We start from the raw sequence: 25295 nt of genomic DNA, 5'->3' as shown, positions 1-25295 counted from the left end.
GTAACAAAACAAGTTACCTGAGCATTTGATATAACACTGTTGTACGCTTCAGTCGCGAATTTATTAATTGAATTTAATTTCTCTTCAAGCTGATTTACGACTTGTTGATCTTCAGAAGGTATTCTACCATCTTCTAGATCTAAAGAAAACAAAGAACAGTTTTAAAGCTTATTTCAGCAAAAATAAATAAAACATGGCAAGTTTACGCTTCACGTGAAGCAGTTTTAACTTCGACCCGCTCACCTCTCACAGAGTCGATAGAACCAGCATCATCCCCACCCTTCCCCTCTGAGAAGTTCAGTTGTCTGATGACCGTTACTTGAGATCTACTGGGGGACTGGGACGGTGAGCTGAGTGGTCGACTGAGTTGCTCCTCAAGTTTGAGCCGCAATGCATTGTTGGTTTGAATGCTTTTCTCAAGTTGGACTCGTAAGCTGCGGATTTCAGCTAACAGCATTGACATGGCGTCACGTTGGAGCTCGCTGTTAGGACTTCGTGGTCCTTCACTGCCGTAACTTTGACCTAAAAATAATTCAAGATTGCTATTAACATAAACAAACAAAAGACGCTTAAAGAGTAAAGAAATAATTACAATATTAAGAGAGAAATCCACATCAGCTCTAACTGGTTTTCATGCGGGTGCTCTATCCAGATCAAATTGGAATTTGGAATATTGGTTTTTCTGTTTTTGGATGGGAGGAAAACCGGAGAACCCGGAGAAAAAAAACCCATCGGAGCAAAGCGAGAACCAACAACAAACTCAACCCACATATGGCGCCTGGCCGAAATGGAACCCCGGCCACAATGGTGGGAGGCGAGTGTTCTCATCACTGCGCCATCCCTGCTCCCCAAGAAAACAAATTTAGTAAAGCCCTTTGTATGTGTAAGTAAAGAACCAAACCATTTGTTAAAGAGATGCATTCTTGAAGACGGCTGCAGTCTATAAAACAAACGGGAAGGCAGCGTCTAACAACGATAAAACACCGATTCTACAAGTGTAATTCCATTACGTTCTCCAGAAAAGCGTGAAAATAGATACTGGAAAGAGCTACTGGAAAGGCAACTTAACAATACTGTGAGGTAGCCTGTAACGGACTAGCACTCCATCCAAAGGAAGAAGAAGACAGCAGTAATACCTCTTGTGGCCATGGAAACTGGGCATGGTTGCCACAGCTTTTAAAATATCCTGACTTTTCACAGACTTTTCCCTGATAAAACTAAAATTTCGTTGACCAAACAAATTCAAACACTTCCAAGAAAAAAAAACATATCGCTGAGATCACATTGACCTGAAATGTTTTTTCCAGCCATCAATTGTATGAAATCAGTGGTTTCATATTCCAATTTTCCCTGACTCAAATAAAATTCTCTGACTTTTTCCTGACCTGTGGCACCTCTGCTGGAGTTTAGCAACTGCTAAGTCTGTTACTTAAAATGCAAACACAAAAGGGGTGCTTACTCTCTGTCTGTACTTCAATATTCCTGCCCTCAACGGACAGTTTGTAGAGCTTCTCGTACACACTGAGCTCTTTTCTGAGGTTTTCTGACACTTTGCTGCTCTCCAGAAGCTGCTGGCGAAGAAGATTGATTTGTTCTTTGTCCCTGAATGTACATGAAAATGGAAATCATCAGTATTGTCTAGGTATTTAAAAAAGCGAATTTGTGCTAAACATTGCAAAAATCAGAGGGCCTTGAACACAACTGCCAGGTCCATTACCTCTGAGGAGCAAGACAGTGGGGGGGGGGGGGGGGGAGGGGAGGAAGGGATGAAAGAAGGAAAGCAGGCAGGCGGACAGGAGGAAAAGGAGAAAAGGAATGAAAGAAAAAAAAAGTCGGTCATGAAAATAAACAGCTTTACATTCGCTTACAAAGCGTTTCACAAAACTTTTCACAAACGGTTTTCGAAGTTCGTTTTAAATTTCCACAGTTCACTACGAACTTGGGAATTTCATTACGAAGTTGTAAATCAAATCGCGAATTATGTCAATCAGACCTGCAATTATGGCACTCAAGAAACTTGAAAGAAACTCAAACTTCGCTGCACGTGAAATTCGGAATGTTTCGAAGTTTGCGACTTGATTGACAACTACGTAGTGGAATTCCCAAGTTCGTAGCGATCTTCGGAAATTTCAAACGAACTTCGAAAATAGTTTGTCAAAAGTTTTGTGAAACGCACTGTAAATGTTATCGGTAACAAAAATTTAACTCAGTACTCACTTGGTTTGTTCTTGTTTCAATCCATTGATGGTTCTCTTTAGTTTCTCGTTGGCTCGATCTTTCTCCAGCAATTCAGTTCGCAGCGTGTCATTCTCACGAATCAGAATGATCTTATCAGGAACAGCGCCAGAGCTCTTGTCACCAGTCCCCTCGGACAACCGCATCTCCAACTGCGCCCGCAATGCGTCATTAGTACGAATACTATCCTCTAAGCGCAGGCGCAGCTCGCGCATTTCAGCCATGAATCCAGCTAATAGCTCGTCCGTGGAGAGCTTCTGGTTGGTGGCGGCTTGAGTCTGAGTAGACTGGCTGTGTATTTTGGAGAATAGGTTGTTTTCGTTTCTCAGAGTGTCGTTCAGCTTTTCGCTGTCTTTCAGTTTGCTTCTCAGCAACTGGTTCTCGCCCAGAAGCATTCTGTTTATCTGGTGAAGCTTCTCGGTTTTTTCAGAGGACGTCTCGTTCCTCGGAGAAGACACACGTGGTCCCTAAAATGAACAAGTTAAGTCTTAGCCCTTACAAACTCCATATTATAATCAACTTTCCCACATATTTCTCCTTGCGACAAAAAGAAAAGCAAAGAGAATTATTATCAAGACTGTCTCAATCTACCAATTAATTCTTGGAACTGACACTTATAGATATACAAGGAACTCAGAAAGGAATTTTGATAATTCGAGCTAACAAATTTGCTTTTCTACTTGCACGGCACGTTAGTCTTTTAGTTTAATCAAATCTTGAACTGCGAGGCGCGAAGACTAACTAGGTCTCACACAAGCCACGTCATATAAGCTACTTGGCTCGTTTTGATCAATGTATAAATCATGTTTTACTGGTTTTTGAGCCATTTTAAATGATCAAACAGCACTTGCTTGTCGTTCTTGTTTTTTTTTTTTTTTTTTTATATAAGACGATAACACTTGAAAAAGGTTTTTTTGTTTCTAAGTCTGACGACTGAGGATACATGTAACTGTTCCTCTGTCTTTGTATCTTTGTGTTGCACTTACCTGGAGTGGACTAGTTTGTGTTTCTACAAAGCGTTTAGCCGGCGAAGAAAACGGAGACAATGCTATGGAGTGCATGTCTGCTTTGGACTGTAGTCTGAGCTGTAATGTCTCTATCACCTTGTCTTTTTCCTGCAGTTCGTGCTGCAATCTAAACAACGCACAAATGTGCATAAGCTAAAGGAAATTGGACATCTATGATAGTTTTAAAACATCCTTTGATCTTAAAGGAACTAGTTCCCACTATTTCAGGTTATTCTGTCAAGTATCACAATCTCGGACGAAACTGTCGAGACACTTTGCTAATTTCCACAAATTTTGGTACCACAGCTTTTTTTTCCAGGCCCCACTCCCCCTTTTAATGTTGTCAATGTTGTCGTGTTAGGCCTGGTTCACACTAGCGATATAACGACATGGACATAACGACATAAAGAAAAGTTCAGTTCTTTCCTTATGTCGTTATGCTAATGGCATTATGTTTCAACTATGCCGTTATGTTATGTTGTTTACACTGGTGACATAAAACATCAACGTGAGGCGTTTTTTGCATTTGCGCGACCTTGCCGTTATGTCGTTAGTGTGAACCAGGCCTTTTGGAAGCAAGGCCTGGTGAATTGCAAACCCCGAAAAACAACATTGAGTAGGGGGAGGGAGGGATAACTTATTTAAGCCAGCTAACAAGTCAAGACATTCGCGAAAAATCTGTAAGATGCGTTTGCCTCAAATGGTTTCGTCCGAGATTGTAGTGTTCTAACTCTTCACTGACTGTAACCTTTTCAAACAACATAACAACTTTTATACTTTTTGTTTCTACGAAAAAAAAAAACGAGTCCTTACTTTTCAATTTGACTTTTCATCTTTGCTGAGTGATTAAGAAGTTCAGCGAGCTGTTTGCCTAGTTGATCATTCATCATTTTCGCCTCTCTTAACTCGCGCTGTACTCTTCCAACCTCCTCCGCTGATTTTCTTGTCTCTTTGAGTTGATCAGTGAGCGTTTTATTCAAACGTTGAGCGTCTTTCAGCTCTTTCTGTAGCTTGACTGCCTCGGTTCTAACTCCTTTCACCTTGGAAACAGATTCGTTCAAGTCTCGTATTCGCGATCCGAGCGAATCGTTTATCTGAGTAGCATTTTGAAGTTCGTGTCTGAGTCGGTTTACTTCGTCGTCCGATCGGGCACTTTCGTTCAGTTGTCGTTGAAGTTCGTCGTTCTTCTGTAACGATTTGTCCAGTTGAAGGCGTAATTCTAAGACGCCATCAGGCGTTTTTGATCTTTCGTGGCTTTTTTCTCGTTCATTCTCTAAAAGTCTTCTGAGTTCCTCGTTTGTTTTGATGCCCGATTCGTACTCTTCACGAAGTCTCTGGATTTCTGCCATTTCACGTGATTTCGTTCCAGAATTTTCCTTTGCTCTTGCTGTCTCCTGTGATAAAAAGAACAATAAAAAACATTTGTTAACGAGCGTGTCAGTAAAGAGAAGCGTTCTTTAAAGGAAGCCAGTCGACAGTTCGTTCCAAAATATTTCTGCCAGACACATTTAAATTCCAGCACTTTTCCATTCACTCAAAAGTTTCTAATTCCTGATTTCAAAGCCAAAAAATGAGCAAAGGGGTAAAGACCACGGGAGAGAAAGCGCAGTACAGGAAGGTGTCGTAATTTAAAAGCGAAACATTTCCTCGCAAGATCTTTACGAGAAGCTCTGAAATGACGGGCTTCACACTGCACTACATGTAATAGGTTTTTGCATTTAAATAGTGTGCTTTTTATCGATGAATATCATCATCAAATAAACGTTATCACATACTATAAAAAAATTTGGCTTACAAAAGTTACCGCTTTTGTAATCTTGTAAAAGAATTTTTCTACCTTTGTCAAATTACAAAGGCATTGTTTACTGGGACGGAAGAAACACAATAGCATAATCAGTACAAAATTGCATCGAGCGCGGCAAGTTTGAAATGAGTGTTTCGCTTCGAAAAACTTTCTAAACATATTTGACATCTTATAAGCAATTTTAGCCAAAATACACAGCCACTGCTGACAGAAAATAACTTAGTTTCCAGGTACAGGTTTGTTGTCAGTTCTGTCGATAAGCCGCGAAAAATAGATTTGTACTTTGCATACGCCACACCTCACTTGTTCAAGCTAGCCATGGCGCCACTTAACGTAACCTTGTACATTCAGTTCAGTATGTTTTAAAATTCAGCGTACTTACTAGTAAAAAAACTATTTAAATGATTGTCAATCAGAATGAACAACTTAATCTCATAAATAAGCTACCGCGTCATGCAAGTTAATAACTACTCCTAAATGGCCATCGTGTTGAAATATGTTGAATTCTACACGCCCATTTATCGGTTTAAAATTTCACAACTTGATAAAAACCGCCGTCTAAACACGGTCACCAGAAAGCTCTCACCCACGCAGAAACTGTGTAGTTTACCTACCATTTGCTTTAACTGTTGTAGTTCCATTTCTTTCTCTTCAAAAATATTCTTGTACTGTTCTTTCGTTTGAAGACTCTCTTCAAGTCTCCGCTCCAGGTCCCTCATTTTATCACTCGACGCACGTGCCCAGTCCCTCGAGGGTGACGTCTGCGCGGCCATGTCTGAACCAGTCCGGTCATTTCGCGCCTGAAGCCGACGCAAGCTCGTCTAGCTCTTGTTTTAACATTTCCAATTCCTGCTCTCGCTCAAGAAGCGTCTCATCGTGGCTACCGTTTAAACTTGAAGCGTAAAATTCTAGCCTTGTGTTGGCGTCTAAGAGTCTTTTCTCCAGCTCGCTGAATGTTTGCTTTGTGTTGTCTAACTGTGTTTGAAGATTCTCTACTTGTTGAGTCAAGTCTCGTATAACGTCGTCTTTCTCCGCTAGTGTCTGCATATGTAAAGCATTCACTTCATCGAGTTGGTTCTTGAGCCTGATATTCAGCTGACTGCTCTGTTTGACTTGTTCCTTTAACTTCTCTACTTGCTGTAAGACAACAAAAATCATATGTAAGAACCAAATGGGAGTCTCTGTTCATATGCTAGCGGCTATTCAGTGCCAGCGCTTGGAAGTGCTTATGTAGACTTGTTTACAAGTCAAGCACACAAAGAGCGAAGCGCGAGAGCTCAACTTGTTTCCCCTGCAGGAAAACTTCATTTTCGCTCGAACATTTCCGGGACGTTGGGGTGTTAAAACTGTCAAGCTGTTAAAAATACTTTTAGCAAGTAATGGCTCTTGGAGTCAAACGCCGCTCATTTTCGGGCTCTACTACCACCAAACCGGAAAAGAGAAGCGAACGACTTTGAGAGAGTCTACTGCTTATGTTGTGGTACAATTTGGTATTTTCCTTTGTTTTATATGCATTATCATATATTACCATACACCAGGACAAAGAAAAATACTAAATTGCAGACAAAGGGGGCGGTGCGCACCTTTTTTTTTCGTAACCCCTAAAAACCCCCTCCGATTTAAATATATTTTTTTAAAAAATAATATTTTTTTAAAAATTTTTTCTAATAAACCCTTAAAAAAAAAAACAAAAAAAAAAAATTTTTTACCTTTACCTTTTTTTTACACCAAGGCTAAAATTGAACCACAACACTTGTACCTTTTCTTGGATGAGACAGTACAGTCTATCGTAACTGACAAACCCGCGCAAAAAAATTGTGCGAAACGGCATCGAGTAAGGAGAAGTTGTGTGTTGAAATCAGCGTTTAAAGGATTACCTGTTCTAGCCTCTGAGCCTTTGAAGGTGAACCTGGCCCACCCGTCCCTCCGTCTCCACTGTCCCGACCACTCGAGCCTCCAACACCACTGACCCGCGGCTGTAACTCATTAAGCCGAGCCTGCAGTGAAGCATTCCAGCGCTCACTGTCTTCGAGCCTCGATTTCAGTTCTTGGATTTCCCTCTGGTAAGCAGCGTCATAAGGAGAGGCCGGATGTGGGCTCGACGTTTTACTGGAAGCTAGTTTGTCGTGGAGTTGAGCCCGCAGTGAGTCATTTAGGCGGATTCCTTCCTCGAGCTGTGCGCGGAGGGATTTCAACGCCTGCATCTCGTCTTTGATGTTTCTTTCGTGACTGCGAGTAAAATAAAATACTAGTTTAAGGTTTTACCGTTTAAAACAAAAAACGCCAACCTTCCCATGGGGGGAGCAAAAGATAAATTTCTGTTTGGAAGTTTCCCAGTTTCAGTACTGCCTTGATAAAGAGACTGCAAACAACCATGTTAAAGAAGTAATCATTTTTGTTTATTTATAGCTTCCCGATGTAGTTTGTCGTCATACGGCTACACTATATCTGTTAGAAACGCGCCCAATTACAATGTTGCTTAGTCTCTCCACTGAGAGAAAATGTGAAATTTCTACAATGCGGGACAAAATTGTTAGGGTACTTGGCAAAATTGTGTGCTAAATGACTGCTAGCTCCCCCTTCCCCCAAGCAATGTTGACAATTGACCATACCACACACCAAGATCACGACATATATGCTTGTCAACATTGCTTGGGGAGGGGGGCTTGGGAAAGGGGAATAGGCCATTTTACAGTTGTCTGCTCAGTGACCTGGCCTCTGAATGGAAGTGAGGCTGAAGGTGATCTTGTTTTGATACAGACCTCTCTGTTTTTGTTGTGTTAATCACGTTGTTCTGATGCTAACAAGTTTGCATTTACATAATAAAGCAAAGAGGTTTGTATCAATGCAAGGTCACCTCCAGCCTCACTACCATTCAAAGGCCAGGTCACTTGGCAGGCAACTGTAAAATGGACTATTGGGGACTTGGGCGTGTACAGATTCCACTATTACAATTCTTGAAGTATCTCTTTCACTAATCAACTCTCCTTTTCACAAGTGTCCCAAATCTTTTTGACCTCCATTGTATAAACAACGACACCTTTGGGATCTGAGATGAAATAAAGATTTTTGAATCTTCTCAACAGACTCCGTTGATCCCTTCCCCTACCCTTTCCCATAAGTGCCAGTTGTTAACTTTACCTGATCTCTCCTTGCTGTGCATTCTGTACCACATGCACCAAGTTGTTGTACAGAGCATGCTCAGTATCCAGGATGTCGTTAAGTCGCCTTGTCTCTGAGATCTGAGCTTCAAGCAACTGCTGTAACTGAAGGACATCAGGTCTCTGAGGAGAGAACAGGCAAGATAGGTTCAACGTCAAAATGTATACTGAGACAACTAACGGTATACAGACAGCTCTCTCTGAACGGACACCTGTATAAGACGGAAACTTAAAGCTGGTCCCGTCCCTGCCGTTTTTCAGTAATTTTACTGTAACCAAACTCGCTATAAGACGGACACCTGGTGTTGGTTCCGTTCCTGCCATTTTCAGTAATTTTTATACTGTAACCAAACTCCCAACAAGACGGACATCTCTGACTCTCATAGACGGACAGTTGGAGAGGGTCCTGACGGTGTCCGTTCAAAAGAGAGAATACTGTATTACACCAGTGGGCGACGAGGTTTACTGGAAAAAGTATGAGGCTCTTTTAGAATAAAAAGGAACAACGACGGAAGAATAGGACAGAGGTGGTGCACTATACAAGCTTTCTATCTCGAGTCAGGGGGGAATCAAGAGACAGGTCATTGTCAGCTCCCATCGCACAATCCAACTATAACTAAGTTTGGCTATGCCTAAGAAACCCACTTACGGACAGCTGTTAGCTCTACCAATCAATCAATCAATCAATCAATCAATCAATCAATCAATCAATCAATCAATCAATCAATCAATCAATCAATCAATCAATCAAAACCTTTATTTAGACACGATGGAATAAAAAAGCTTCATAGCTTGTGGGGTCGTGCTCTATCAGCCCAACGTATGAGATTTAAGCATAATGCTCATGAATGTTACCTGTTCTTCGGCCCCAGCTCCCACTCCAGGACTCTCCCTGCGTGGTGTCCCAGCCCTTTGTAGCCTGGCCTTTAGATTGTTCACTTCTTGTCGAAGAAGGTTGACTTCTTCTTCCCCATAGGAAGCCTGGTAACGACAAAGCAAGTTTTAACATAAATGATTGAATACATAATAAAAATTGACTCCTTTCAGCCTTGAACTTTTTTACCTGATTACTAAGCCTTCTCTTGTAGCTCTCGACTTGTTGCTCAAGTGAATTCTTCAGGTCTTCAGTCTCCATCAGTTGTTGCCGTAGCAAATTATTCGAGGCCTAAAAATGCAATTTTTAAAGATTTATACAAAAATTCCAGGCAGGGAGTGTAGCAATACTTCAAATCACCGTTGACGATGACCAATCGGCTTTTCCGATCTTTAGAATTGGGGCGGACTTAAACTTTACATAATTACCCCCCCCCCCCCCCCCCTCTCCCCCAACAACAACAGTTTTGATTAGTTGGTTAAAAAGGGTCGTTGTGTGCTTCATACTCCTCCCCCTACTCCCCCAGATGAATTTCTTGATCAGCTATTTTGAGTAATAAATCAAGCGAGCGAAATCTAGCTTCAATTAAATGGAAAAGGAAGCCTTTTTTATCGTACCTCCAGTTCCTGAGCTTTCTTCTGATAGTAACCAATGTTCTCTTTCATGTCTTTCAGCTGCTTCTGTTGATCTTCTTGCATCTCCTGCGAATACCAACGAAGTATGAGAGAAAAAAAAACACTACCGTTACTTTAAGTATGATTTTATACGCTTAAACTGAAACACCACGATAACACAAAACCCAGCAAAAATGGTTTGACTTTGGTAGAACAGTACTCGACAAATGACAAGAACCTATAGGTAATGAAATGGCTACAGATGGAAGTGCAAGGCAGTATAGAGTCCCATAATGCCTGTAATTCTTTCGAAATTTTCCAAATAACTCACTTAAGTACTGTCTATATGGAGTTGGCCATTTTTTCACTGAAATTAAGCTAGCATTTTCTGCATTTCCTTTTTGACAGTTTTTTTTTGGAAATAACCAGACACAGAGCTATTAGAAAGAAATATTTATCTCTCCACATACTAATTTTTAGTTTATTTTGAATACATTATCTCAGTGACTGTACCTTGATGATTTTGTCCTTCATCTGTGCAGCTTCATTCAGCATTTCAATGTTGTTCAGCTTCACCTTTAGTTCTGCTTCTAGTTCCAAGTTAGATTTCTTGAGAGCGGCCTGAATCAGATAACCAGAACAAATCAACACCGGTAAAATTAGAGAAAACAAAATTCACGTGCATTCATTTTCATCAACACTGCCATGTCAGTAGATAAAAAACTTACCTTTGAATGATCTTGTCACCATAAACTTTAGAACACAAGTTTTCGTTTTATTTTTGTTACAACAGAAATTTGAACAACCAAAACTCACCGAATTAACAAGCGCTTGTTCTTTGCCTTTCTGAGCTTCGGCCAGGGCCTGATATAGATAAGAGAAAAAATACATCGTTCCAAACGCGTATCTGCCAGACTATTTTGACGTTTATCTCATTTTGCATTAAAATTTCATTTTTAATGCTCAAACCCCATCCTAGTTTATAATGTGGTCGTGATTTTGCCAATTAAAGACTGTTGCTCTGCGAATTTGAAGTTTAGAACTCGTAATTAACAAAAATAAACAGAATGACCTAAAATACCGTGACGTAGCATATAGGGAAAACATCAAGCGTTCAATTACCTGTGACTGCTCCGCAAACTTTTGCTTAAGCTCCTGAAATAAAGAAAGTTAAAAAGACAGGTTTAAATACACACAACCTTGAAACAGATTTCGTATATTTTAAGATGTAAAACGTTAACAAAATGCCAAAATCTTGAAGAAAAGATGTACAAATGTTATCTGCTTTCTAGCCATCACTTTTTCATGGCGCACACACTTTGGGGAATTAAAAGCCGGTCAAGAACATACAGCAATTCCAAATCCAGTTTAAAAAAAAAACTGAAAGGAAGAAGAGTCTTACCTCTAAATTGGGAATACTTTGTAACCTTGAACGAAGATTCTCAATTGTAGCCCTAAATCAAGAAACAGTGTCACTACCATTCAACACGAAAACAAGCAACGCCCTGGTCAATGAGAGAGCTAAATAACCGAACACAACAATGTCAAGTATTACACGTACTTTGCTTGCTTTATAAAAGCATCTCTTGTCTGTATTTCGTGTTGAAGATTCTCAAATTTCAACTTGTTCTGAAATAGAAGCACACGCGTTTACATTTAGAGAACAGTGTAAACCAAACAGCTATTGAACAAATTAGTCCACGTGAATTCCCCGCCTATGCCACCGATTCCTTTCCTTAATGTTCTCCTAGATCTGATTGGTTAATTGGGCAATTTGTTGATGTTCTGATTGGCTCAGATATATACTGGTGTTTTCATGCATTAGTTTAAACATGACTGAGGTACCCACACATAAAAAGAAGCTTCTCACACACCACTGGTAGCCATGCCAGGCCGACCGCCACCTGACCTTTATTACAAACTCAACAAAACCATAAATGTACATCCTGTATCACAGGAAAAAATTGCAAAGCTAAATGGCAAAGCTAACAAAAAATACTGCACAAACTAAAAATCTTAGGGCGGGTGGGTGGGAAAAGGTCAGCAATGGCAGACGCAACAAAAACAACTGCCCGCCAAAAGTCACGTGACTCTTTCCTAGGTCCCAGCGGTGTGTGAGAAAAACATTTTCCACTTATTTCGTTTCACTCAGCCAGTGGAAAATAACACATAAAATCTCAATGACTGAAAGCATTCACATTGTACCTCTCGATCGTCGCCCTGCAGTTTCCTCAAGTTGTTTCTGTAGTCTGACTCGAGCTTTTTTAACGATTCTAAGGGAAAAAAAGTAAAGGTGAAATTATATTGCAGCTGAGTAATAAGGGATAATCAAGTGCTTTTTTTCCAACATAACAAAATCTCGTGTGCTTTATACGAGTTCAAAAAGTATTAAAAAAAACAAGCGCATCTTTTTTTTTCGACAGCAATGTCATTCTCGTCGCCAAAGTCGATTCCTAGGGCCTACCGGCAAAGAGCTGAAGAGCTCTTGAGCGAGACTGAGGAAGCAGCGAATTCAAGATACATTCTCTATAATACTTAAAGGGACATAGGCTTTCAAAAACGATAAATGACAAGCACCCTTGATGTCGGAAAAAATACCAACATACCGTCTTTCTTTTGTACTTCAGCTTGTAGTAAACCAAGATTGCGCCTAAGTTCCGCCTTGAGAAGGAAAAAAAAACACGTCAGGCTAACAGACTTGTTGTAAGGGGAATTATTTACGCCACAATGTAGACTAGTTTTGTGGTTTCTGAATCTTACCACTTCGGCAGGACTCGGGCCCTTTGGTGGACTTTTACTGGAATCCTATAAAAAAAGGATAATCATGGATAAATTAATCGACAAACCGGCTAAAAGAAATGATACGGAAAGCAGAAAAACGAACGAACGGACGAAGGAACGAGCGAAAGCGTACGAACGAACGAACAACTGAATGAACTTACTAACGAATGAACGAAAGAATGTCACGGATAAGAGAACAAGTAGATGATACAAAAGATTAAATCGTAACAGCCACGACAGCTACGGCAAAAAACGAGTTTGGGTGGTGTTATTTTTATATGGGTCAGTTTAAAAGTTGGACAAGAACAAGCCCACGAGCTGATCTCAGACAACGGCTGGTCATTAGTCAAGATCACTTAACAGGAAGAGACGCGACGCGCAAGGGGAGAAAAGAGATTCTCGCCCTCGCGCGCCACGTCCGCGAAGAAATTTTTTCCCGCGCATTCGCGTGTCCTTTTTGACTGCCCCTGAGAATAATGAGTGACATGCTTGTAGTCTAAGCTGATCTTTAGTAATATAACGAACATACCTGAAATGCTTTCAACATCTTGTCCTTTTCTCGTCCACTTTCTACTAATCCCTATGCAGGAAAAACAACAACAAAAACAACAGTTTTAATAACTAAAGGGCTCGGCCACTAAGTTTAGATTTGACTGCAATGATTATAACAAAATATGGCAGTGATACCAGAACAGGCAGTTTTTTTATTTGCTTACTCCAATGGTCTTGTCCTTGTCTTGTATGGCCATTTTTAGCTTGTTGACTAATTTGTCATGTTCTTGGGAAGCCCAAGCTTTGCTGTTTTCCAGAGCCTGCAGAAAAAAGGCAGAGAGAAAAAGAGAAATGTATTGTCTCCTTGCATTTACTGCTCCTTTACTCATAAAGCTTTTAACTCACTACATCTTGTTGGCAATAGAGAGATCTAGACGAGCTTTACCTGAACTTCATGCTCTTTGTTGTTCAGTAATTGTTGTAATGTCTGGATAGTTGCGTTCTTTTCAGTTTGTGCGCGTGTCAAGTCAGCAGCAGCCTCCTGAAAAATAAATTAAAACTCGTTTTAACCGATATGATTTTCCTCGCTCTAGGGCGAATTTCTTCAGAAGTCTGAAGAAACCATTTTGATTACTTTTTGACGTCACGGAAACAATAATTTCATGGTAAAATTCGCATAACATTTATTTTATTTGGGTTTGCGTTAATACGCTTTGTGATTACTTAAAAGAAACCTGCGCCACTTTCTCGCATAATAACTACAACCGACCGTGACTCGCTCGCACATATTTTCCCGCTTTTCGTGCCGGCTACATGTATTTGCTTCGAGTTTTAATTGGTCCATTAGATTGTCTGTGTCCTTTGTGATTGTTTGTCGTTGGTTTTGGTTTTACGACACTCAATTGAAAACCGCTCTAGTAATGTGTTGTATGTTGTTTCTTGAGCTCTGACCTTCAATGCAGTCTCTTTGTCTCTGAGAGCTGACATGAGTCTCTGAGTGTTAGCTTCATTAGAAGATGACATTCTAGCGCGTTCCTGGAACATGTCCTGCGAAATAAACGAATAAAACGTTAGCAAAATAAAATCAAGGTTCTTGGACGATCTCAAGTTTAGGTTTGCGTGGCAAAAAGGGTCCAGGTAAACCAGCTATATTTTATTTTGTATTTCACCTCCAAAAGTTTTTCTTTTTCCTTGAGCATTTCTGATATCTCCTGTGCTTTTTTTGCTTCATCAGTTAACCCTTCATCCTTCAAATATAATAAAAGAAAAAAAAAGAGAAAATCAGTAAGATGCCTTAAATATCCAGATGCAAGCTTGTTTCGAAAAAAAAAACTGTACCTCTATCGGACTGCTTAGAGCGTTTTTCACGAAGTCCTTTAATTCCTGCAATGAAAAAGACAAATAGTCAAAAAGGCGTGAAGCAAAATGCTAGAAAACCAAAGTGTAACGTGTTTCCCGGAAACAAATAGACGTAAAGAAATAACGACAGACAATAAAATTACATTATTAGAGAGATTTAATAAGCATGGCGTTTATTTTTCCCGCGAACGGCAAAAATTCAACTTCTGCCGTCTGCCGTTTGTACACATAAATGAGTAGTTTTATGTTTGTCGTGAATGTGGGATTTTTTCCCTATTTTTATGAAAGATAAAAAGGTAACAAAATGAAAGGCAAGCTCGCGTTTGCCGCATAACGTCATGCTTAATCTCTCTATTTTACATTCCATGGCTCGACTGGAACTAGCATTCAAATCGCATATGCGCGCAATGCGTGCTGAGGGCTGATTGGAAGCTAGACCCAGACCGTAAGAACAGACTTCAAATCGTTTATTCTTTATTCCTGGTGTTTTGACTTCAAAACATTTAATAAATTAGAAATATTACTGACCTTCAATTCCTCCTCCCTGTGGCCTAAATTGTTTTTCAATTTTTGAATCACAACCTCTTTCTCCTGTAAACCAGTTTCTTTTGTTTCCAGTTCTCCCTGTAATGCACGAAAAAATAAATAAACTGGGGGACATTTGCCATTTTCAAAAAATCCTCGATTACACTTTGTGCTCGTTTACCTTTTGTCGCTTCAGCTGATCCCCCAGAGAGGCTGATTTTTTCTGTAAAGCGTCATGCTTCTCCTTGCTCGTTCTTTCTAAAAGCTACAAAAAGGAATATTTGAGATTATTTGCACTGAAGGCAGATTCTACATTTGACCTTTCACCAGCCGTGATTTGGAGTAACTGTTGCAAACCAGTTTAAAATTATATTCCCATAAAGGACACTTCAACAAAATAGAATTTCATTATCAAAGCAGAACAACATGATAAGAGTCGACAATAAACCTAAGGGGAGCAACATGGACGGTTACGACAGAAACGATTCAAAGGAATCATCACAATTAAATTCTTTGCAGATCAGGAATGGAAATTTACGTATCTAAGTTATGTTTCAGGGATACGTTTGTCTTCAAAACAAAACAGTTCCAGCATTTCTTGCTGAAAAAAAGTTCTCTCATTAGAGGGACCTTTTCTTATTCTTACAATAACAAATGTAAAGTCTTACTTTATTCTTTTCTTCGGATTCAAGGACGGCTGAGTTAATTTTCTCTATCAGTCTGTCCCGCTCTCTTAGGGACTGTCTCAACTGCTGAAGTTCTGCTTCCTTTCCTTGCAAAGCTCGTATCTTTTCTTCAGCTGCAACCTTTGAACGTAGACACACAAATACGATTATTGTGGATAGTGGATTAACTGATCCCGATTATGAACGTCAAGGTTTTTTTCTGGGGGGGATTAGGCGGTCTACCACAAGTTAGCACAAGGAGTCGTTCTGGCTGAATATTTATATTCTTCGATAAAGACAAAAATGAATTTACAGCTGAATCATACTCTAAAACACTCCAATATGTTCGAAACAACCAAATAGATCAGGGAAGGGGACGGGACCGTCCTGTCCTGCTGTGACAGAAAGCAACTTGTAGTTCAAAAGAAAATTGAACTCCGAAAAACATGACAACAACTGACATTTTAATTAAAACTACTAGAGAAAAAAACCCAAATCGCCGGGTATTTTTTTTTTACTCTGACAAAGGGATCACGGTAGAAACAGTGGTTGATATTCTTTAATGAATTCTAAACTTATCTACATTCTACAGGTATAAATTTATCGTTTTAGTCATTGATAAATTTGAAAGAATACTCATGAAAGCAACAACAATAATTAAACCCTTCAGTAGGTAACCAACCTGAAGTGCACGATCTTTTTCTTTCATGTAGTTTGTTAATTTTTTCAAAAGGTTGTCCTGGTTATCTGTCGGGCTCTGAAAAGGTTCAATAATGTGCGGAACATGATAAGTAAGAAATCCTTAGCCAGCGTAGCTTGGCGTTCTAGTCAGTCAGGGAGAGCGAGAAATCGCGCGCGCGAGCAAAGCTACGGCGGAAGGCTTCTCTCCCGCCGTCGCTTTGTCGCGCGTGCGATTTCTAGCTCTCCCTGACCGGGACTGACTGGAACGCCAAGCTACGCTGGCTAATAAATCCTTTGCGACTAGCTCCTTCGTATTGAGTCATTCACAAGAAGAGCCCAATGATTTCGGTACGTGCACAATTGTTGTTTATACCATATGAAATTGCGAGCTCACGCTCACACAACAAATGACCATTTCAAATCCAGTACTAGCATTAACAGGCGACAGAAAGGTTAATTTCTATATTTATCAGGTTAAGGAAAACCACACTCACACGATCAAAGCTACTTCTTCTGTTACTTACCTTAACCCCTGAATCATCATTAATATCACTCCGATTCAAGGCCTCCAGAAAGTCCTGGTGACAAATGATCGAGAACTAATTAAAACTCCTCATACCTCAAGCCAGGAACCAGCAACGTGCTATTTTCTAAGTATAGTGAAGGAACCTAGAAGCTCAAGAGGCTGATGCACAACTACAGCGACAGCCAATCACCAATACCCAGTTTTGTACAAGAGTGGGGAAAGCCGCTGTCAGAGTAAAGTGAAAACAGACAGCGACAGGATGCACCCGATCTAAAGTGTCAAATCGAACACGATGCATGTGCATCAGTTCGTTACGGAATTGGAAATAATCTGTTGTGCTACTCAGTGTTACAAGGTTGATGTTGTGAGCCAAACATTTGAACATAAGTTACTTGTCGACATAATATCTCGTCTTTAACGATGTCGCTTTGATTGACGATCACACTACACGAAATACTGTGATGTGATATCGTTAGCGTGGATTATACTTTCATTCTCTACGCATATTTCTTGACAAAATTAAACAGGGAAATAAGGTTGTCGCTTTACCGCAATCAAGTTGTCCTTGTCTTTATTGTTCGCCGCTAGTTTCTGGATAAGTCTGTCCTTGGTCTCTAGTTGTTCTTGAGCTCCTGCTGATACTTGCTGTGAACCGATAACAGAAAAAAATAAAGGGATTTTCCATGGAACGGTGTTGTTCAAGTGACTGTCGAAAGTAATCACTTGTTTCTCTTGGCTTTGCGTTTCCTAAGCACTATGATTGGTCAAAAGAAAACTCATACAACATGCATTAACCAATTAGAGCAAACATACTGTTTCACTAACCAATCAGGAGCAAACCTCGTGACTTGGCTACCGCACGTTTTCCCGCGCTTAGCTCTGTTTGTACAATTTTTCTTTGAATTCTTATTGGCTCATCGTCTTATCTACGTTGTTGTGATTGGCCAGAACAGTCATTTGAAAACCAATGCGTGTTTATTTTGGTTCTGTGTTTGCTGGATTTTTTATTTTTGTTTCAGAATTGACGATGGTTATAAAAAAAAAATATATTTCCTGGCAAGTTGTGTTTACCTGATAAGCTTCTTCTAATGCATCCATCTTAGAGTAGTGTTCTTGCGAAAGAGCTTTGTGCTTTGCCATAAGCTCCTGCATGAACAAAAACGAATACAAAAAATGCAATACTTAATTAACATTAAGATTTATAGTTTCACTATGATCCCCGATGAGACGATTCTTGAGCTAACTTAGCTTAACTTCAAATAAATGCGAAAGATCCACACAAAAAAGTCATACAACCAGTCGTTTTTTTAAACATCGACTTACAGCTTGCTCGCGCTCTTTTTGTTTCAACACCTCGTCCAAACGTCGCTCCAGCAGCAGTTTGCCATTGTTTAATCTCTGTAACTCAACCTCCTTGGCTGACATGGACTGGATAAGTTTCTAAAACCAAACATACATAATTGAAGTGGTAGGACACAAACCTTCAAGGGAAGGAGAAGGCAATAAGTAATCATGCAATCGTTCTAATATAGATCAAATGCGCCATGTGCAGCTGTAGATACTCCTTTGCTCCGAGAAAAAAAAAAAAACAGAAAACAGAAGACTGAGACAAATGCACTTTACCTCCAACTCTATGTCCTTGGCACTCAAAGAACTTTGTAAAGCGGCTATCATGGCATCTCTGGCTTTAAGAACTTCAGAATGCTCCTCAAAAGCCTAAAATATTAATTCAAAAGAGTGATAAAAATGATAACTCATAAGAAGCACTTTAACGTCTTCCCTTGATTTCAGAGAGATAAGTAGAAAACTTGTTCAGTAAACAAAGCATGTGTAGAGGGAAGATATAAAAGCTTCAAAGTTGTCGAGGGGAGGTTGAAGGGGGGAAAACTAAAGGGTAAACAGAAGCCTTCATAAAGAACATGAGGTTGAGAAAGATGTTTCCCTGCACAATGTTCAGTTGGTTTCAAGTAAGACATTCGCGAAGGACTCTGCACTCAAATAAACTAATAATGAGTTAGTCTGTGCATTTACACTATTTGACTATTAACGTAATGTTGCAGTAGTCGATTCATTGGTTTTAATTTTCTGGACATGAATATTAGAAGTTAAGTCCACCACACCTGGTACCATTTCCTCTTAGCAGTATGTGCTGCTTCTCTTGTTGCCGTCAGACTCTGATTCAAGTCTTGAACTTTAGTGTGAAGCTGTTGTAGCTAAAAAATAATCAACAGAAATACCAACAGCAAAATAAGGCTCAATCTTGCAGTGGACAAGGCGTTTAACAGTTAAGTGCATCGTAGCTATGCAGACTGCCGCTTGCAATCACCATTTGCGTTCTCACTTTTGAAACCGCAACGTACATAGGCATGAGAACAACAACACATTGTTCTCATTGTTTTGTTGCTGCTATCTTCAGTAACTTTAATACTGCACTTGTGTTGCTTATGAAAACCAGTTTTTTTGTGAAAGGGACTGTGGCACGGATTTTAGCCAAATTTAGGCATCGTAAATGACCATGACCATTCGGTGAAATTAGAAAAAAACCTATTAAAACAATAAAAGAACATTTCAATAACACAGCAAATACAAAAGAAGGAACGAATGGCCAAAAGTGACGGAGATTAAAACGGATTGCAATATGGGTTTTTGAAATATTGTTGGGCTGCACAGTTTTCACAGTTGGTCTCGTTACGCCGGCCTGGGAGACACTTTTGGTTGAAATGAAGCTGTGGTTTTGTCGATTGGATCCAGTGGAGTAATATCTTTGCACACATTAAGTTTTAGAGCAAGGATTTGGCAAAACCTAAAAATATAAACTTAACTCAACCATAACACAGTCCCTTTAAGTATTGAGGAAAACTAAATATGTACCAACGCTTGCTAAAGCAGAGCCACTTAATTATTTAAGCAGAAACGTTCTATAGAAATTGACAGGACTAGGCTAGTACAAATCATTTTACAACTGCACTTTTCTTTTTCTCACCTCACTGTCTCTGGAACAATCCTTGTGACTCTGTGTGACAAACAATAACTTAAAGTTGGTTAAATTAATAATCAAAAGTGCTGTATAGGAGCAAAACGTCAGTTATTTTAAACAGCCTGCTGACTGCAGTCCAACAGTCCTAAATGACACTAGTTACAATCATAAGCGGTCACATAAGTATCTTTAGAAATAAAAATGGATTGACATTTTTCCATGAAAGGATAAACCCACACCTTTAAAAGTAACATGGAGTGTATTTGCAAGAAAAGCATAAAAAAACTTACAAGAGGGTTGAAAATCCCATTTCATACAAACATGTCTATTTTGGATAATCCATTCTCCCAACCAATATTTTGACATGAATTTTGTTCGATTCCTTTTTTTCAAATTGATTAGTTCAAAAAATAAATACATGTTCTTGCCAATAATTTTTATCATGTCAAAATGTGCACTACTTCTGTTAATACAAACCTGTGAAAGTGAGTTATCAGTTGAATTTCTGGAATTTAATTGCTGTTCTCTTTCTTTATCATGTAGCTGATTTCTTAATTCCTTAATGGATTGAAAAGTAAGGCAAAGGTTAAGTGTGCACATGGGTCAGGTGATCACAGCCTGCAGTGACTTAGATTAAAACTGCTCCTTCTTGTTATCCTTCTTGTTAGAACGTTAGTCCATCGCAGGTTAGACTTCAGTATTTTTTTAAGTTTTCCCTTAACATCTCCCCAGTGCCCATTTTACACTTCTGTGTGAAAAGAGTCAATGTGGGGGTTACATGTAAGTGTCTTAGAAAACAACGCATGAACTCTAACTGCACTCAAATTCTCAATCCACTGATCTCAGGGCAAGTTGTGTATATAACTCCCAGGCTGCATTCCCAAATTAATACAAAAAGAAAAGGAGAGGAGGGTTATAAAACTGCCTTGCTACCAAATGGTTGTTCAGCAAAACTATGACACTTTACAGCATCTCTTACCCTGCTTGTTCTCTCAGCCTTTTTGGCTTTCTCCTTTAATTCCTTAAAATAACAAGATGCAAATAATTATTATTATATAATCATTATTCAATATGTACAAACACCAATGGAATTGTGCTGAAAAGTTTTAGAATTTAAAGCCTGCGTGGCCGGCGTTCTAAGGGAATGGAGAAGGGGAGTTCATGCTTCTTGCTCAAAGTCCCCTTCTCCTTTCCCTTTGAATGCCGGCCACCCAGGCTATTATTAATATAACAATCTTTATTATTGATGTATGGTACAGGAGATAAGAAGCTGACAAACTGTTATTTTCCCTTGCTGATTGCTATAACTTCTTTCAAGTAAAATTCAAAAACATGACTGTATATCACAATAATATCTGGAAGATCACTGGTTTGACTACTGTTGGAAGAACTTAGTTTTTATGATTTTCCTTTTTCTCAATATCTGTCAACAAGACATTGCATTTATAATATTTGCAGAAGTTACATCTTGATCACCCATGAGATAAAAAGAGATGGATCTTCAAGGGTTTGTGCTTCCAGCTCAAATCACTCGGCATACATCAAATAACTCCAGTCATACCTCTAATTTATGGTTTCTGGTTTCGAGTTCTTCGGTCAGTTGTTTGATTCTTCTTTCGCATTCCTGAATATTTCTTTCATTAATTTCCAGTGCTGTATTCTGTTGGAAAGAAATATGCAATGTTGAGAATAATGAACATTAAAAGCTTTAATATTTACAGTTAAACAATTTTCATGTTCAGTGTTAAATCTAAAGGAGGAGCTAATGTCTGCAGAGTCAATCCAAAAAAGGCCATTCATTATCCTGGTCACATTGCTGCATGGAAGTGCTTTCAATAGAGTGACAGGGCTGTACAGATGGTAATTAAAAAGCCTTGGCCATGAGCAGTCTAAATCATACATTGTACCTTGGGAATGTTTTGTTCTTGTTGGCTCAGCATGTCCTTCAGACTGTCCAGACTGTCTTTCAAATCCTGGGATTTAAAAAGCTTAATTAATTAAAAACAGATTATGGGAATAAATACCAAAATACCTACAAATACCTTAATGCACCCAAACCCATGGCTCAACTCTTTACATAAAACATAAATCAAAACCAAACCTTGTTTTCTGCCTCAGTAGAAGCAAGAGACCCTCGCAAATCATCTATCATCCTGAAATTTAAAGTAAAATTTAAGTGCAGTTAAACCTCATTAACATGAGCACCAAAAAGCACATGCTAGGTGTCTGCATTACTGACAGAGGTAGTTTATATGAATTTTGGTCCCTTATCAAGTGAAATGTCCATAATAGTGAGTTATATGTACCATAGATGAGTCCATAAGGAGAGGTTTGCTGTACATAAGAAACCCATTATCTGAATACCAACAAAAAAAATCTGGTCATACTAACTGGGCGACCAAATTAAAGTGTCACTTAAATAAAAAAAACAAGTGACATCAGCTTTCCTTTGAGGGAAAGAAGGTGATCGTGAATAACAGGGTTTTCAAAACAAGCCGGCACCCGTCACTGGTTACTTTGGCCATAGCAATCAGCTTGTGAGAAACAAGCCCGGCTTGTCACAGCCGCCTACTCTTCCAGTTGCTGACACCTACTTCAAAACATTTTGAAATCCCTGGAATAAAGGTGGCCATGTTAATGAGGTTGTCAAAAGGCAGTGGGACTAAGGGAATTTAAACTACCTACATGCAGGTTAAGAAAATTTGAAATACTATTTTGCAAAATGTGAGATATACCTGTCTTTCTCATCTAAAGTTGCCTTCATAGCAACCTGCCAAAGAAGAAAGAACAAGACAGCTCAGACAGATATATACTGAGATACACAAAACACATCTTAAGCTACTGTAGAAAAGCTTTCATTTTGTGACATTTAGTTACTGCAGTACTATGCTCACTTGATCATATGCAAGAGAGATGAGTTCCGATATTCTGAAAGCTGAAAAACTCTATTCAATCATTGATTTGAACCTAGTTATATGTCGTAGCTCCCAAGAGTCTTCTGTAGCTCAGTGGCGATGCATCCGACTGGTGTGTGGAGGGTTACAGGTTTGACTTCTGTTGGGAAAACTCCAAATTTTTTACCGAGTAGCTTGTGTCACTGACTAAATAATATATTATAGTCCAGGGATGTAGCTAAGAAAATACTAAGCTGGTTCATCAACAAGCTCAGCTGGCTTTGATGGCCTTGGCAGCTCTAAAAGTTTACTTAAGGCTTTGTTTTCATGTAAAATTTCAGCCGGATTAAAGTTCTCTTTCAGCCGGTGAAATTAGCCGGCAGCCGGCCCTTAGCGACAACCCTGATAGTCTTCATTGTATTGAATTTTTCTGTCAAATCCCAGATTCCTCTTTTAAATGGGTTCAACTTCTGCCATGGCCCCCAAATTTCTTCTTTCCCTCACGCTTGTGATAAACCAAATTATACAGTTACTTATTACTATTATTCGTGAACAGCATAAAGTCAAAAGTGCCTTACTTGCATCTGCTGCTGATCACTGTGAAAGCCATCTGTACTCTCCAATAGCCTCTCGTTTAATTGTTGATTAAGAAGAGCAGTTTCCGCCTGTAAAGAGACAAGATTGTGACAAGGTCTGTCAAATCTCACCAAAAGCATTTTGGCAAATTAATTAATAATTGTAACTTATCATTTAAAAAAAGAATCCGCATTAACGTACAAGTTTGTCAGCCATGTCATCAACATCATTTCTTGCAACTGCCAAGTCCTAAATAAAACAAAGTAATAATTGTCACACAATATTCTAGAGAAAGTAACTGAGGGAAACGCAACTATGAAAAAAGGATGTTGAGGGCCAAACCTTCTCCATTTCTTTAAGCTTGATATCATATCCCTCCCTGATTTCTCTTAACTCTTCATTGTGTTCCTCTGTGAGCTGTGAGGATAGTGAAATACAAACATGTACAACAGGGTTACAAACAGAGTGAGCATGACTTCTTCTTAGGGCTATATTGGCAGGGGGTTCCAGCCACCAGGACCCGGTTGATCAAAAGGTGGATAATGCTATATGCATGATAAATCGCTATCCAGTGGAAAAATATTGACAAAACATACTACACTATCCACTGGATAGTGATTTATCCGCAGATAGCGGATAAATCCACCTTTCGAACAGCTGACCGGGCCATACCAGGCAACCTGACTGGCAGTGAACGTGACTTTGCACGTGACTTCAGTTTAGTTAAACAAAGAGGGCAGGGCCGTGCTGATCAATGTTTTACGGGGTGAAAAACCCTGATGCCCACCTGATCCAAACCGTAATGAATCCCCTGTATTGGAATCAAAAGTTGATAAACGAAAAAAAAAAAAAAAAAAACTAAAATTACACACCTGTCTTATCTGTGTGTCACTGTGTTGCGCTACAGCTTCCATAGCATTCCTAACAAATGGAAAAGTAATATTAACTTATTTTATCAAAATACCGTAATATTAAATTACTTTCAAAATGAAGCATCCTAACAAGTTCAAAAAGCACTTCCTCCCTATATGTAACAATCCAATAATTAAAAGGTTCAGTTGAAAAAGGAATTGGTAGTGATTTTTGGCTAAAATTGGACATTGCCAAAACAACTCCAAATTTCGCAAGCAGGTTTGTCTGTGTGTGTTGAACATCATCCTGCATTTTTTCGCTATTTTTTCCCTTTGTCTTTGAGATATAATGTATGCAAAAACTCAATTTTTCCTGGCAGCATCTTTTGGAGTTTGTGATTAACAAAAAACTAAAGAAACCTTTTGACTTTGTTTGTCAGCGGAACAATGAAACCAGCAAAGCCCAACATGTTTCAACTAGTTTTTTTTTTGGCAAATTGGAGTCGTTTTGCCAATGTTCAATTTTAGCCAAAAATTGCTACCACCCTTTCTCCACCAAACTTTTGAGTTTCAATTTTTGGACACGTAGAAAGCTAAATTTGATTTTATCATTAGTTTTTCTTGAGTTTTTACTTACGATGCTTTGACCAGCAATTCCTGTCTTTCAACAAGCTCTTTCTTCAGTTTTTCTACCGTCACCTTGAGTTCTATGTTCTTTAAAAACGAACCAAAAGATCAAATCATATCACATTTACAGTAGCATGCCCTGGTATCCTAATCTATTCCATATTAGCATTACTTTATACTACAATACATACACCACCATTTGTGAAAACATTGAAGCCAGGTGATATGTCACACTGTAGTATACATTACTTTGGGATTATATAGGCAACCCTCCAAGTTTCGACCATTTTAGTCGCCATGGCGACTAGAACTTTGGAGCTGGCGACTAAATTGTAGAACAAGCTGCCATCCTGGCGACAACAAGAGGACTGCTTTTATTAGAGCTTGATGAGCAGACTATCATTAGTGAAAATTTAAATCAAAAACTGTTCTGTACATAAAAGATTCAATTTGAAAAGTTTCTGGGTTTTAACAGGACAACTCGGATTAATATTAATCGGATTAATATTAATCCTAATGATTATTATAATCCAGTAATAGATTATTATAATCCAGTTATAGATTATTATAATCCAGTAATAGATTATTATAATCTATTACTGAGGTTTGAGCCGTGCCTTAATCCATTAGGATTAATATTAATCTT

At 39.1% G+C, this 25295-nt stretch overlaps 1 protein-coding gene across 1 annotated transcript in view; it reads right to left on the bottom strand.

The window, feature by feature from the left end:
* The window catches only part of LOC144664793 (uncharacterized), a 35205-nt gene that overhangs the window by 5151 nt on the left and 4759 nt on the right, over positions 1 to 25295 (bottom strand). Inside the window, 49 exon segments of the mRNA XM_078526013.1 lie at positions 18 to 139; positions 244 to 522; positions 1460 to 1602; positions 2218 to 2702; positions 3222 to 3369; positions 4056 to 4636; positions 5661 to 5861; positions 5863 to 6183; positions 6924 to 7275; positions 8188 to 8330; positions 9063 to 9188; positions 9271 to 9372; positions 9699 to 9782; positions 10209 to 10316; positions 10512 to 10559; positions 10818 to 10850; positions 11098 to 11149; positions 11257 to 11324; positions 11901 to 11968; positions 12302 to 12356; positions 12456 to 12500; positions 13006 to 13056; positions 13193 to 13288; positions 13414 to 13509; positions 13920 to 14015; positions 14138 to 14215; positions 14307 to 14351; positions 14856 to 14951; positions 15034 to 15117; positions 15521 to 15658; positions 16200 to 16274; positions 16723 to 16776; positions 17274 to 17369; positions 17796 to 17870; positions 18048 to 18164; positions 18348 to 18440; positions 18845 to 18937; positions 19708 to 19737; positions 20179 to 20259; positions 20681 to 20722; positions 21263 to 21361; positions 21609 to 21674; positions 21803 to 21854; positions 22437 to 22471; positions 23174 to 23260; positions 23373 to 23420; positions 23514 to 23588; positions 24044 to 24092; positions 24660 to 24736. Coding sequence (XP_078382139.1) covers positions 18 to 139; positions 244 to 522; positions 1460 to 1602; positions 2218 to 2702; positions 3222 to 3369; positions 4056 to 4636; positions 5661 to 5861; positions 5863 to 6183; positions 6924 to 7275; positions 8188 to 8330; positions 9063 to 9188; positions 9271 to 9372; positions 9699 to 9782; positions 10209 to 10316; positions 10512 to 10559; positions 10818 to 10850; positions 11098 to 11149; positions 11257 to 11324; positions 11901 to 11968; positions 12302 to 12356; positions 12456 to 12500; positions 13006 to 13056; positions 13193 to 13288; positions 13414 to 13509; positions 13920 to 14015; positions 14138 to 14215; positions 14307 to 14351; positions 14856 to 14951; positions 15034 to 15117; positions 15521 to 15658; positions 16200 to 16274; positions 16723 to 16776; positions 17274 to 17369; positions 17796 to 17870; positions 18048 to 18164; positions 18348 to 18440; positions 18845 to 18937; positions 19708 to 19737; positions 20179 to 20259; positions 20681 to 20722; positions 21263 to 21361; positions 21609 to 21674; positions 21803 to 21854; positions 22437 to 22471; positions 23174 to 23260; positions 23373 to 23420; positions 23514 to 23588; positions 24044 to 24092; positions 24660 to 24736 — 5688 coding nt within the window.

The sequence above is a fragment of the Oculina patagonica genome, chromosome 1 (assembly GCF_052425735.1).
Source record: "Oculina patagonica isolate OP01 chromosome 1, crgOcupat, whole genome shotgun sequence".
Lineage (NCBI taxonomy): Eukaryota > Metazoa > Cnidaria > Anthozoa > Scleractinia > Oculinidae > Oculina > Oculina patagonica.
Note: the sequence above shows the minus strand (reverse complement) of the source record. Positions and strands in the feature narration are given on the sequence as shown.